We start from the raw sequence: 14,237 nt of genomic DNA, 5'->3' as shown, positions 1-14,237 counted from the left end.
CCAGGTATTTTTGTTTCTGATTTCCAGCATCCGCAGTTTTTTGCTTTTAATTTTGTAAGATTGTTCGGCATATGCTTCTCAAAGCCTGATAAACCCATATAATAATTCACTTACGTGAAAAATAAAATATACATGTACAACTGGGATCTTTAAGAGGAACTTGATCTGCTGTTGACTAAATTCAAAAGCAACAACTTCCACAATATCCGCTTCTTTGAGAAGCGGATTAACAATTACTCAAACTGTGTAAACCACATTTGAACTTTGTGTGAAATGAACATGAACCAATGCATTTGAAAAGTTTCTAAATATGATTTGTATGTGAAATTTCCTATTGTACGGTATCTGAAATGAAATTCTTAAGCACCACAGCCCCTCTCCTAATGATTCAAAATGAATATTTCACGGCACAACCCAAGCAATATACCAATGCCCACACATAGCAACTTACTAAGGCCCGTTCTCAGCCAATCACAAGGTGCAAGATCACATGACAACCAAACGAATCACATGACTAAGATGAAAACAAATCACTGGATGCTGGAAATCTGAAACAGAAACAAAAATAGCTGGAAAAACTCAGCTGGTCTGACAACATGTGGGGAGAGGAACACAGTTAAGGTTTCGAGTCCGTGTGACTCTTCATCAGAACTCAGTTCTGACTGTAAGATGGCTTCGCAGGGAGGAGAATGGATTTTGTTGCTCTTCTGTTTCTCCTTCGTCTGGGAAACCGTGCCATGGAAGATAAACCGGAATGCTACGGAGCCAACACCGGTAGTCATTTGGCACGGCATGGGTAAGGCGGCGACGAAAAATATCAACTCAAATATACTTCTAAACGGAGTTAACCGGGAACTGGCTGATCGCGGGAGCACAGCGACTGTTTCTCTCGCTCCCCGATTCACTGACCGCGACCACAATCGTCCTTTGAATTCAACGTTTTTTGCATTTCACGTTGTCTCGTTTTCCACATCTTGTATAAATCGTTGATTCAAATTGCACGAAACGAGAAAGTGCAATTATTTTCTATTCAGAAACATTATCGATTCTGCACGACTAACGTACGATTAATGCTTTATAGTTTAAAAATGTAAACGTGTGTTACTAAAACAACTTTTAAGCTGCCTCATGGGATCAGGCAAATCCTATTACAGTATAATCAAGCGGCGGAGCGACAAAGTATAGAAGTGAAAGGGGACATAAAGCGAGGGCAATAAAAGTTAATCTAATCAATTTTTATTGAAAGTACGCAAGTAATTTTGCATAATAACTTGGAAGTATATACAGTATTTTCACATCAAAGGAACCATTGCAAAGCGTTTTGGTTTTTTGATATGATGCGCTGATATAACTTCAAAACGCAGCTTTAGTATTTGCATTTGGTTCTACCTCGACTAACTGACACACTTCCTCAAACAACAAAACTCACTGAAAATATGAATGTCTTCAAATAGCTATGGTGATGTTTCTGATTTCTGTACAACTTATTGATTTGTTTTAGGTGATAGCTGCTGTAAAGGACTTACCCTGAAACACATTAAACTGGTAGAAGAAACTGTCCCAGGATGTTATGTTTTGTCCTTGAAAATTGGAAAAAATGTTACTGAGGTAGGTCTTAATGAGGAATAATGAGTTAGAATGAATCTAAATAGTAACAATTAATATCAGAATTTAAATGCTAGGTTTTATTGCTCCTAACAGAAACTTTGAATTATTTAAAACAAATGACGTGATGCTGTAGAAATGATTAGAATAGTTCTGCTCTACAGCTCACTTTGGAGTGGTGTACAAAACATTAAAGTATTGTCTAATTACTTAGGAAGCCCAAAAATGTACAGTATACCGCAAAAATCATGGTTATTGGTTATAATAAGCAACAACTACTTGTAGCACTTTCTTCGTTAGGATTCCTGCTCTCCATTCATTCTGCTGATTTCCAGTGGAAGTGTTTGGATGGAATGCATGTTGACATGGATAAGATAAAGAGCAGGCTCAGCTGTATTCCCCTCTTTTCTCTTCCTGACATTACCGCTGCACCACAAGACCTCACACCACCAATGAGTAATGTGATTAAATACCACTTCGGTCATGTACAGGTGAATGCATGCTTACATCAAACTATACTCGAGGTGCCTTTGTAAAGAAAAGTTGTAAGAAAGATCATTTTAATGTACCTTCTTTTAAATCCACATTTTATTTCCTGTTTCATTGTCTCTCTGATGTAAACGGTGAAAATCCACTTACTGTTGGATTTCTGCACCCTATAACTTTCTCCCCTCCTGAAGGTGTTGACTGTTCTAGGATGCGGTTCCTTGGTACCAACAATCATATGTACCTTACCAGGTGGCTATTTCTGATTTTCAAATGCAAGGAACTTTGTGATCTAGACTCATCTATTGTTAACGATACAAACCTGTGCAAAAATCTGTATACATTGGGTATTTTTTTAGGAAATTGGTAACAGTTACATCATGAATGTAAATGACCAAGTTGAGCAGGCATGTAATATATTGTCCAAGGACAAGAAGCTACAGAATGGATATAATGCGATGGGCTTCTCTCAAGGAGGTCAGTTTATGTAAGTATGGCCAAATAGGTCCTTACCTTATAAAATAACTTCTACTTGTAGAGCACGTTTGACATCCTCACACCAGAAAGCATTTCATTGCCCATGAGATTTTATTTAAAAACTGCAGTCAAAAAGGTGTTTTATTATGGTTTGATTGCTCGTTTTACATAACTTTTACATTCCTACTTTTCTATTTGTTAAGGAGAGCTGTGGCACAGAGATGTCCCTCTCCTGCAATGATGAATCTCATCACATTTGGAGCCCAACATCAAGGTAATATTTATTGGTCCAGTTTGTCACATTTAAGTGCATATTTGTTCAAATGTGTTATTTTCAAAGGCTGAAACCTTTTTATTGTTATAGTTGTATGACAAACCTGCTAGAAAAGTGAGCGGCTGCAACATTCCATATGTATTGCTGGGGAATGTGGTATTGTTGAAGTCATGTGACTCAGTACACTGGGGCTCCAATAGCATAATGCAACAGCCTCATTGAAGTTCCTGTTAGAACAACTCAGTGCTTCCCAATCTTTCTAAAAACTTCAACTGAAACTGCCTTCTCAGTTAACCACCCCACAATGAAGCTGAAAGTTAGGACAGAGAAGAAATAAATAGTGTGGAAAGCTTTGCTCCTTTGTAATGGGTTAAGATGTTGACAAATGCTTTCAAAACTCAGGTGAACTCTATCTCGGCAACTGACCTGCCTGAAGCAGCCATGAAGATCAGACTAAAGCAATGTGCATTCTTATCAAGCATGTACATGCCCCCATTCATCTATATAAAAAAAACTGTGGCCTGCTCCCATCACTACTGCATATGATAATCAGCCACTGATGTCCTTGTCTCCTCCCACAGAGACCATTAAAACAAAACACATCACTCAGAACCCCTCCCCTCTGCTGAACATTGAAATCAGCCCTACAAATACTCCTTTGCTCCCTGTGACTGTGAAATATAGGTTTCACCGAAATAGCATCTGGTGAAATTGGACATGTCATCCAGAACCTCAAATGTAGCCAAAGTACCGCCACACAAACCATCCACACTACCCACCCCTGGGAGAAAGATATCAGCCATTTTCCAGCCTCTTCTACCCCCCCTCCCCCAATCACCACCCACTGAGATACTATCCCTATTGTGCCTGCTTGCTTTTGCTCCCCAGCTCTTCCCCCACTCTAACTCCCACTCCTCCACCCACACACATACACACACACACACACACACACACACACGAACCCCCCCACACTGCCCATATCTGCCACTTTTCTTGTACATGGACTGGTGAAATGTTCAAAAGTAAAACTTCCAAAACTTGTTTAATTAAAGTATTATGTGTAGGTGTGCAAGGTGACTTGGGAATAGAGTTTGAAATAAACTATAGTAAATCCCACTGAATACACCATGCAGACTTGCCCTCTGTCTATTTTTTTTAAATCCTAGAATAAGATAATTATTCCAGATCTTTCCTTCAGGCTAAGTCGTGATTCTGTTCATCTCCCCAATAGGAGTGTATGGTTTACCCCACTGTCCTGGAGAGAGTTCGCACATCTGCAACTGGATAAGAAAAATGCTAAATTTGGGTGCTTACAATAGTCTGATTCAAAAGCAGTAAGTATACAAGCACTCAAAGAGTTTAATATAGTCCTGAGCCTTGTTCATTGTGCTCGTGCCACACAAGTGCCAGGCAATGACCATCTCCAAGAGAGAATCTAACCATCTCCCCATGACATTCAGTGGGTATTAGCATCGCTGAATCCTGTTCTGTCAACATCCTGGGGTTGCCATTGACCAGAGACTAAACTGGACTAGCCATGTAAATATTGTGGCTACAACAGCAGATCAGAGGCTGGGAACTTTTGCAGCTAGTAACTCGCCTCCTGATTTCCCAAAAATCTGTGCACCACCTAGAAGACCCAAATCAGGAGTGTGATGGAATACTCTCCACTTGCCTGGATGAGTACAACTCCAATAACACTCAAAAAGCTTGACACCATGCAGGACAAAGCAGCCCTGCTTGACTGGCACCCCATTCACCACCTTAAACATTTGCTCTCTCCACCACTGACGCACAGTGTGTGCCATCCATAAGATGCACTGCAGCAACTCACCAAGGCTCCTTCGACAGCACCTTCGAAACTCATGACCTCCAGCACCTCAAAGGACAAGGGCAGCAGATGTGTGGGAACACCACCACCTGCATTTTCCCCTCCAAGCCACACAACATCCTGACTTGGAACTATATCGCCGTTCTTTCACTGTTGCTGGGTCAGAATACTGGAACTCCTTTTCTAACAGCACTGTGGGGTCTATCTACACCGCATGGCCTGCAATGATTCAAGAAGGTGCTCACCACCACCTTCTCAAGGGCAATTAAGTATAAGCGATAAATGCTGGCCTAGCCAGCGATGCCTACACGCCGTGAAAGAATAAATTGAGAAAAAAGAATTGTGTCTATACTTTGAGTACTATAAGAAAGCAAATAAGTTACTCAATGTCATGTGTTGTCAGTTCCTATCTATGAAGATGAAACAATAAAAACCACATTCTGAGCAACTCATAAGGGGAACAATTATAGTGAATGGCACAACAGATGTCCCTCTTTCCCAATATTACTTCAGTTAATATGAAACTTATTTCAGAAAGAAAAATTGTGTTTGATAACGAGTGTTTTTGAGCGGATGGGTGATGGATGGGGAAATGCAGTTGACATGGTGTACACGGACTCAGAAGACCTTTGACAATGTATCACACTGGAAGCAATGGGAGAAGGTTGAGGGATATGATTTTCAGGAGTGGGGAAGGACAGGGGAGTTGGAGCAGGAAATTTGATTTTTAAAAACTATTCAGAAAGGAGGAAACAGTTGAAGGCAGTTTGTCAAAATGATTGAAGTTAGTAGGGGCACCCCATAGCGTTGTGTTCTAGAAATGCATCTGTTCGCAGTGCATCAATGATGGAGCTAGTTCAAACTTGGAAGTTATCTTTACTAAAATATGTGACAAAGTCAACAGGGAAGGACCAAAAACTGCAGATGGTAGATAGAATTTGATGTCATTAAGTGTTAGTGGTATTTTTAAAAAAAAAATTATAGCTTGAATGGGAGAAAACTGGAATGATAGGAAAATAGAGGAATTTGAGGGGGGTTTTGTTTCATAAGACAAAGCCATGAAAACACTAACTATTGGGTCTTAGACAAGAGGATTAATATAAAAGTTGAGAATAGTGATGAATCTAAGAGAAAACCTTAGTAAGATTACAATCCTCAGGGTTTGTGCTCCTTACTAAAGGATGGATGTTGAGGTTGAGACAAGAGAGGGTACAGTGCAGATTCATGAAGAGGGTTGCCTGGCATGAGGAAATACAAGTATGAAAAAAGACTTTGAAAAATCGGTGGTTTCATTAAAACAGGAGATTTATAGGGTGGTTTGATGAGAGGTATTTGAAATTTTGAAGTGAACAACGTAGATAACTTTCCAATGATAAGGATCCAGAATGAAGAGACATAGATTTAAGATAAAATGTAGGAAACATAAGACAATATAGCAGAATTTTTGTGTGAAGCTGTGGAACACATTACCAGAGTTAGTGATGAGTTAGTCTGATCAAGAAGATAAAGGAATATGGGGACTGGGTGGGCTCACGGAATTAGGAATATTATTTAACTGGAGAAACAACATCAACACAGACTGGCTGGGCCAATGGCCTGTTTTATATATTGTAATTTTATGTAAATTTGTTGAGTTGTAAACGAAACCCACACTGAATAAAAGTTTGGAGATGTTTGAGCAGGGCTTTTAACTTCATTAAACAAATAGATGCTTTACTTTCATGTTCAATTCAGGTTTTGCCCAGGACTTTCTAAAGGAAGTTCACAAGACAAATGCATGCGGTGCATGAACCTATTTTATTACATAAATGGGAACCTTTGGGAGGGTGGTGGAATGGAACTGAAAGAGGGGAAGGAGATTGACTATATCAACAAATGGAGAGTTGAGTGACTGTCTTTTCGCAGATGGTGCCACATGTCTAAGTTCTTATTGGAATATTAGTTTAACTCCTTGCATCACCAATCATTTGCAGTCCACGACAACAAAATTATGCAGCAAATCATTTAATTTTAAGGTATCTTATATGCCTTGAACTTTATAAATCCAAATCAAATTTGGTCATTTTGAATATATAGGTGCCAAACATGGTTAGTTAATTTCTGTCTGCCATTATTGAAATATATAATAATGATTGGAGAGTTAGAATGACCCCAGAAGCAATCTGTTTGATTTTTGGGTTATGGAATATTCATGTGAAATTGGATTGAGGAGTCTTGATTTCAGGTGCTCTCAAAGGTCCTTGAACATGTTGTAAGCATTTGGCTGTATGCTAACTTCAACCATCGTTCCCATTTTGGATCTCTTCATAGTTTGCTGTGGAATAGTGAGAAAGCAGCAAGTTACCCACAACCTTTGTAATTACAAAGGTGACACATTGTCCCTCTCTGTCCTCTATGGACTTGCCACATTCAACCTATTTGATTATTGCACTCTTTCTTTGTGATTTCTCCAATGCGGTCCACTTCCATGGCACCAACCTCACAGGGTTCCACCCCTACTTTGAAACTAGTCATTTTTGTAGTTGTTTTAAGACTATCAACCAATTTCATTTACTTACAATTGTTTTCCTGTCAGTTTGGTGCAGGCAGAGTACTGGCATGACCCCTTGAATGAAGACCTATACAGGAACAAAAGCATTTTCTTGGCAGAAATTAATCAAGAAAGGGTATGTACTCCATTGTACTTACTGGCTTTAATTTGTAGGGGAAATTGTAGGTTGTGACACTCATCAAATGCCAGCACGGAATTAGGAATCCAACCAGCTATGTCACCATCACTCCAAACATTATGCTTTCAGAAAATGTAATTTTGTCATTCTTACTTTGATATTCTTTTATCTGTATCCTAGGTTGTCACTTTGCAGTTTTGTTAGTTTTATGGAATAGATTTGCCCTGAGATGTAATGTAGCAGCAGAGTTTCAACATGTGCAGGAGGAAGTGAAAATCAAATGATATTTAAGTCTGGGTTTTAAATGCTAATTTTGAGTGGGAACCCAAACAATTACTGTCTCTAATTCTGCTACAGGGCATTAATGAAAGTTATAAGGAGAATCTGATGAAATTGAAAAAGTTTGTGATGGTGAAATTCTTGAAGGATTCCATGGTTGACCCAGTTGATTCAGAGGTGAGAATAGATGCTCTTGACTCTTCGTCTAAATTATTGAATTGCTGCTACAAATATGGTTGCAGTTGTACCTAGAATTTTAGTTTTGTAAATGTCAATTATCTGAACACTTAGTTGTTTTTGTATCAAGTTTCCTATGCCTTTTTCTTTTAGCTGATTGCAGGAAGTTACTAAATCTGAGGAGGAAATGGAATTGGCTCTGTGAGTAGACAGTAATTAGTTGGAGTATTCCCACTGCCCCCTCCCCTAACATGTCTCTTAAAGATATAGAAATTACAACATGAAAGTAAGCAGTAGTTTGGCTTCATTTCACCACAACAATCTTTCCCCTGCCCCCTCCAACTTCACCTCCAACAAGTGTGTGGAGCTCATGGAATTTGTCACTAATTGGAGACCACCTATTCAGCCCTGCTGCTTCCCCACCTTGGTCATTGAGCCCTGTGTTACATTTTTCTCTCCAATCTCCTTTCATGCTTTCTTTAATTAATCTCACCCATGCAACCCACTTCTCATTAAACTGTTAAATATCCCACTTTTTTTCCTTACTTCCATGCTAGCTGATATTATAAATGGTTGCCCCTCTCAAGTACTGTTTCCTCTGTTTTAAGACTGCTGTCATCCTCCCCATTAAAAATAAAAACCATTCAGGCTTCTGTTCTTGCAAACTACCACAACATCTCCAAACGACCTGGGAAAGGGGAGATTGGACATGTTCTTATCAAAACCCAATTTTTCCCTCAACTCCCTGTTTGAAACACATTCAGCACCAATAAAGTTGTCTGAACCAAAATTAGCTATCTGATCGTAGCTAGGTTATCTGCACTATCTGCCTTTCTTCCCATCTCTGCATAGTTATCTCATGCGTGCCTCAAGGATCTATCCTTGGCTCCCTCTTCCTCATCTAAATGCTGCATTTAGGTGGCATCCTATTCTTGCAAACCTACATTAGCTCCCAGTCCCACACTTCCTCAAATTTAATATTTTCATCCTTGTATTTAAGTCCCAACGTGGCCTTGCAATACCTAGTCCTGTAACCAGCACAACAAACTCTCTGATCCACTGATTCTGGCCTCTTCTGCATCACCATATTCATCATAGCATTGGCAGCTGTACCTCTTTCATGACTTAGGCCCCCAAAATTTGGATACCCCTCCTGAAATTGCACCACTTTGCTCTCCTCTGCTATGACCCTTATTGAAACCCAACTGTTCTGCCACCTCTCCATACAATTTCCTTTGGCCTAGCATTCAATTTTCCATGCACCTCTGCTAGGTGCCTTGTGATTTTTTTTCCTAAGTTTAAGATGCTATATAAAGTTGTTGTCCTAACCCCGTGTGCCCACCCTGTTCCCATATCCCTTGGTTCACGTTGACATTTTTTGAGATACTTTTTGGGTAGTCCTAAGCAGGAAAAGCTTATTTGTGATCAGTTAGCTGTTACACCAGCACACAGCTGGGTCCCCTTAGACTTTGCTGTGCTAACCTGTTCATAAACTATGGACATAAGTAGGATATATCCCTATGAGGACAGTGTTTCCATCTTGTACTGAAACAATAAACCTATAGATGTATGTTCCTTTATCAATAACTTGAATTGTAAGCTCAATTATGGATTTCCAAATGAGTCAGACCAAAAAGTTATCAAGTGTGTAATTTTCATCCATTGCAGCCTCTTAGAAAAATCTATTTATCTGCTTTTCTCAAAAGAAAGCTGAACAATTTTAAAATCACACTTTAAAACTCAAGCCACAACACAAATAGTGCAGTGACTGTGGTGCCTCATTTATAAGCAGTCCTATTTTGACAAACTCACTCCTCTTCTCTGTTCCAGTGGTTTGGTTTCTACAAAGCTGGCCAGGCCAAGGATACTTACAGCTTGCAGGAGAGTGTACTTTATCAAGAGGTAAGATTTGTTACGATGTTACATGATTTGTCTCTTCAATGCTGTAGAGAATTGCAGTGCCCCTTGGGTCTGGATGATATAGTGGGCTCAGACTGTTCCTTTTTCAGTAACCTGTGTGAAATGAGCCAGGGCAGTGCCAAATAAGTTCCAAAGAGACCCACCACACAGCAAGAGGACTACCGCAGATAAAATAGAAGTGCAGGTCAGCAACAGGAAATAAACAGGTGTTGGAAAAGTTGCAGATCGGATTTGAACTTGTAAAAGGCAATATATTAAGTCAGAAATTCCATGGATAAGTGAGGAGATGAGATTAAATTTGAAACTTAGAAAGCATTTAGCAGCTACAAAACAGATTGGCCTGGATTTCGCAAGAGTGCTTGCCACTGACCTCAAAGAAAGCTGGCCAGAAATATCTAGCAATTTCTATGGCATATATTTCCCCTGTTCCGATATTTGAATCTGGCACCAAATCGAGAAGATCTCCAGGCATCAGGTAACAATGATGCTATCAAGCAGGGTATGCAGCCAGTCACACTGAAGTATTCTCACAGACATCAAACCAGGAAATAAAACACACTGATCAGACTCATTAAATTGGAGAGAGAGCAATTTAAGTGATTGGTATGTAAGCATGGAATTAAAGTAGAAACTGGAATATCTCAAAATTCTTTAAAAAAAAATAAAATGTGTGGAATTAATCAATTGACATCCCACAAATACAAAACTTAGTTTTTCAGGGCCACTGAGGCTGTTAGCAGCAATAATGAACCTGGTATGCTGTGAAAAAACCCAGTTATGCCTCATTGAATGAAGTGTAACTTTGAGGGTTTTTACAGCAAGGCTGATAGTGTAAAAGGCCAAATTCTTGTCAGTTAAATGATTTCTAATTGTAAAATCATAGAATGGTTACAGCACAGAAGGAGGCCATTCAATCCATCATGTCCAGAATGGCTCTTTCAAGAGCTACTCCGTTGGTCCCTTTCTGTGTAGTCCTGAAAATCTTTCCTCTTAAGATAATTATCCAATTCTCTTTTGAAAACCGCAATTGAATCTGCCTCCACCTCATCCTCAGGCAGTGTATTCCAGATCCTGATCACTTTTCACTTTTAAAAAGAAAGCTTTTCCTCATGTCACCTCTGATTTTGCCAATCACCTTAAACCAATGTCCTCTCGTTCTCGACCCCATCATGGGGAACAGCTTGAAAGCAGACTGGAAGGGGAGGAACAGTACAGCCTATGGAGAAGTGTAGACAGCAACTTCTAGATTTCCATGTTTAAATGTGCTTCTGTAAGTACAGTGTACCCTACAGACCTTTGGTGTTTATTTAAACAAGTCATTAAAAAGAGATAGTACAAGGAAATAGATGCATAAAGAAACTGAAATCATTGGGTTTGTAACTAGAAGCATAGAATTCAAAAACAAGGAGGTCATTTTAACTTGTACAAATCTGTGAGCCACAATTAGAATATTATGTACAATTCTGGAACATTTTAAGACAGGATATATCGCATTTACTCGGATGATGCTGGGGTGAGGGATTAGTTAGAAATAATTAAATTGGTACTTCTATTTGTTGAGCTAAGAAGGTTTACTGGGTGCCCTGATATCATCGTCAAGGTTATGAAGGTGTAAAGAGCAATGAATGGTTTCAGTGGCCACAGAGTCATGAGGGTGCAGATTCTGATAAGGACACTGGTGTTATCAGGCACATTTTGGTTTTAAGTAAATATTTTTACTGCACAGCATTAGAAATATTGTAGGTTAGCCCTGTAAATGTGACAGACATATGGACATACCAGTTTTAAGTATTGCATTTAATTCTTAACTTTTGGAAAATATTTCGATCCATGGACTCCAATGAGTGCAGCTTGCACAAGCTTCCCTGTGACAGAGTTTTCACACCAATAGCTGTGCCATGTAAGCTGTCCCAAGTTGAACTTTTTTATTCTGTACTGAATTTCCTACTTTCTGCCAAAGTAATGCTGAGATAAGCAAGGGTGTCTGCTTTTGTTCAGCTGGAAATGCCGGCCATGCAAGGACAGGATCTGACTTGGTTGGAATAGGGCCTGACTGTTCCTGTTGAGGCTCAAGTATAAATAATGACCAGTTGAGCAAGGTATCAGGATGACCATGTGGCAGGAATGAAAAAGCTTTTCCAGGAAGGGAGGGGCTTGATGGAAAATTCACAGAAAACCCTGAACATTTCTTTTATTCATAGGATCGATTGGGGTTGAAGGCAATGAACAAAGCGAGCAAATTGGAATTTCTGACTGTGGATGGGGACCACCTTCAATTCTCAAAGGAATGGTTCATCAACAACATAGTTCCTTACCTGAAGTGACCCTTTTTCTGAGCCAGTAGCTGTCAACTAATTGATTCATCCCAACATTAACACATTTAATGCTGTAAGTTTTGTAAAAACTGGCTCACTAGCCAAGTTTGAATTAGTTTCAACTCCAAGTACTATGAAATTTAGGGTGATTTTCCGCAATGCAATCTACTCTTGAATTCAAAGCACTTATATTGCCTTTAAATTTTCGCTCTAAATTCTTACTTCATGTTGCTTAACTCTCATTGCTAGACAATTCAATTTCCCATGCAGAAAACTTTGAATTCAGCAATAGTTAGTACCTTTCATCAAAGCTAATGTAAAATGAGACAAATAATGATTTTGAAAGTAACAGTGGAATCACTTGTTCAAAAATGAACCATGCAGAACAGGAACGCGTTACTCATCTGATGAGTTAGCTTATCAGGCATAGCTTCAGTATTTCTAGGGTACAGTCATTAACAATCAGCCGTTTTTGCTGTATCTGATCACTACTGATTGATCCCGCCCCTTGCAGGAAAAATGCATGTTGGTTGAGAGAAGAATCAGGCTTGATTTGATGACTTCCAAAGTTGAATAGCTGACTGACACTCTAGGCTCATATCAGGAAGTTGAGACAAGAGGGGGCATTGTTAAAGGTAGACCATGACTAGTCACAGTATAAACCTGATGAGGTAAAATAAAATTTTACATACATCAGAAATCTAAATATTAATTTTGACTCATATATACTTATTGACAATCCTGTTCGTGTCCATTGGTGTGTTTATATTCAACAATCCAGTATTAACCTATTCCAGGATTATAGAAATGTCTTACAACTGATCCATGTAAACTAGGTGAGCTACATCTTTAAACAAATCTAGTTTGAAGAGACTCCTTAAACGTTAGCTGACATTATACACTGGTGTAATTACAGCTCAAGCAATTTAATCGTGCAAATGAAATTTAAGATAATGTTGAAATGGCGCTTAAACATTTTAGAGGAAGCAACTAGTAGTGATCCCATTGTCTGAGCCTGAACATGGTGAATTTCTTGGCTTAGCATTTTGTTAAAAGCTGAGAAGCAACACTATGATTCTTCTCATTAGGCCAAATAGGCCATCACCAAGGAGAGACATTACTTTTACTCTTCAATTTTGCAAAAACTCAAATCAGCCAAAAATTGCTGCAATAGTTCATCTCATGGCGGTCTCAGGGTTAATTGACTTTTTACCTCATCATTCATGGCACATTAATTTTGCACTATAAGTTGCTCAAATGTCAAAATGATAACAGGACAGTAGTGTCAATTTTGTATCTACGATGTCATGATCTATCTCACTGATCAGCCACATGGCACCATTAAAAAAACTGAAAACAGATGCCAAAACTCAGTTAAGGTGTGGCATTGCAGTGGATGACCTAGGTTCTGAAATGACTTTAAATCAACTAAAAAGTTACTAACATTTTGATGCTTTTAAATGCAGTACAAGGTGATAAAGCGTTTTGCAGATATACTTTAAAGATACACCTGTACGATAATTTGTTGATTCTTTCTGATGCGAATGCACAGTTTTTCATTTTCATCTGTGTTAATTTGTTGAATAATGTTGTTTTGAATAAAATGTCCGCTGTTTCACGTTGAGTATTGCTGTCCTTCCTTTTGTGTCACAATGGGGTCACATTCAGGACTTCCTGGTCCACATAACTCTGCAGGTGGAGACTAGGGGGAGAAGGGAGAGGGGGAGAATGCCTGAGCCACAATTGCCCTGCCCACAGAAGACATGCCTTCATTGGGCATGAGAATGGGACATGGCCCTAATGACATCTAGGTTGGGATCCTCCGCCATCAGATATGGAAGGTTAAGGATCAATTCTTCTCTACAGCTGAGAATAGGAACTCTGTCAGAAATATCAAGAAAATTACATGCAAGCACATTGAATTACTAAGTAATTGCACTATCTTGCTATAAGTGTAAAGATAATTACTTGGGCTGGCACTATTTCAGTGATTCAGAAATAAATATTCCGAATCCTGGGTTTCCAAAAAGATTTATGTTTGTAGTTTGCCTTGGGTTTCAAGCTTTTTTGTAAATCCAAGGTACAGCTGGCTGACACTAGGCAAATATGGAAGGAGGAAAATGCCTTCAGAACCTTTGAGAATGACAGCTCAGGATTTTCTACTCTGTAGGGGAAAATGGAAACTAGTTCCTCAAAGGCCATGA

At 39.1% G+C, this 14,237-nt stretch overlaps 1 protein-coding gene across 3 annotated transcripts; it reads left to right on the top strand.

Annotated features, from left to right (window-relative positions):
• The first annotated feature begins 543 nt into the window (after window positions 1-543).
• Window positions 544-13,657, top strand: LOC121291821 (palmitoyl-protein thioesterase 1-like). Of its 3 annotated transcripts, XR_005946085.1 has the most exons (10): window positions 544-796; window positions 1,502-1,608; window positions 2,451-2,578; window positions 2,772-2,842; window positions 4,074-4,176; window positions 7,249-7,339; window positions 7,700-7,798; window positions 7,952-7,999; window positions 9,629-9,700; window positions 11,920-11,988. XR_005946085.1 is itself a non-coding variant. In XM_041213417.1 (9 exons), exons 1-9 carry the CDS (start codon window positions 670-672, stop codon window positions 12,040-12,042), a joined length of 921 nt encoding a protein of 306 aa, XP_041069351.1. In that variant the 5' UTR covers window positions 545-669; the 3' UTR covers window positions 12,043-13,657. The 3 variants fall into 3 exon arrangements, 2 of the variants coding, with proteins under 2 accessions (XP_041069352.1, XP_041069351.1); XM_041213417.1 differs by lacking the exon at window positions 7,952-7,999 and having other exon boundaries at window positions 545-796; window positions 11,920-13,657; XM_041213418.1 differs by lacking the exons at window positions 7,700-7,798; window positions 7,952-7,999 and having other exon boundaries at window positions 11,920-13,657.
• Window positions 13,658-14,237: the final 580 nt, after the last annotated feature.

This window comes from Carcharodon carcharias, chromosome 19, assembly GCF_017639515.1.
Source record: "Carcharodon carcharias isolate sCarCar2 chromosome 19, sCarCar2.pri, whole genome shotgun sequence".
Classification (NCBI taxonomy): domain Eukaryota; kingdom Metazoa; phylum Chordata; class Chondrichthyes; order Lamniformes; family Lamnidae; genus Carcharodon; species Carcharodon carcharias.
Note: the sequence above shows the minus strand (reverse complement) of the source record. Positions and strands in the feature narration are given on the sequence as shown.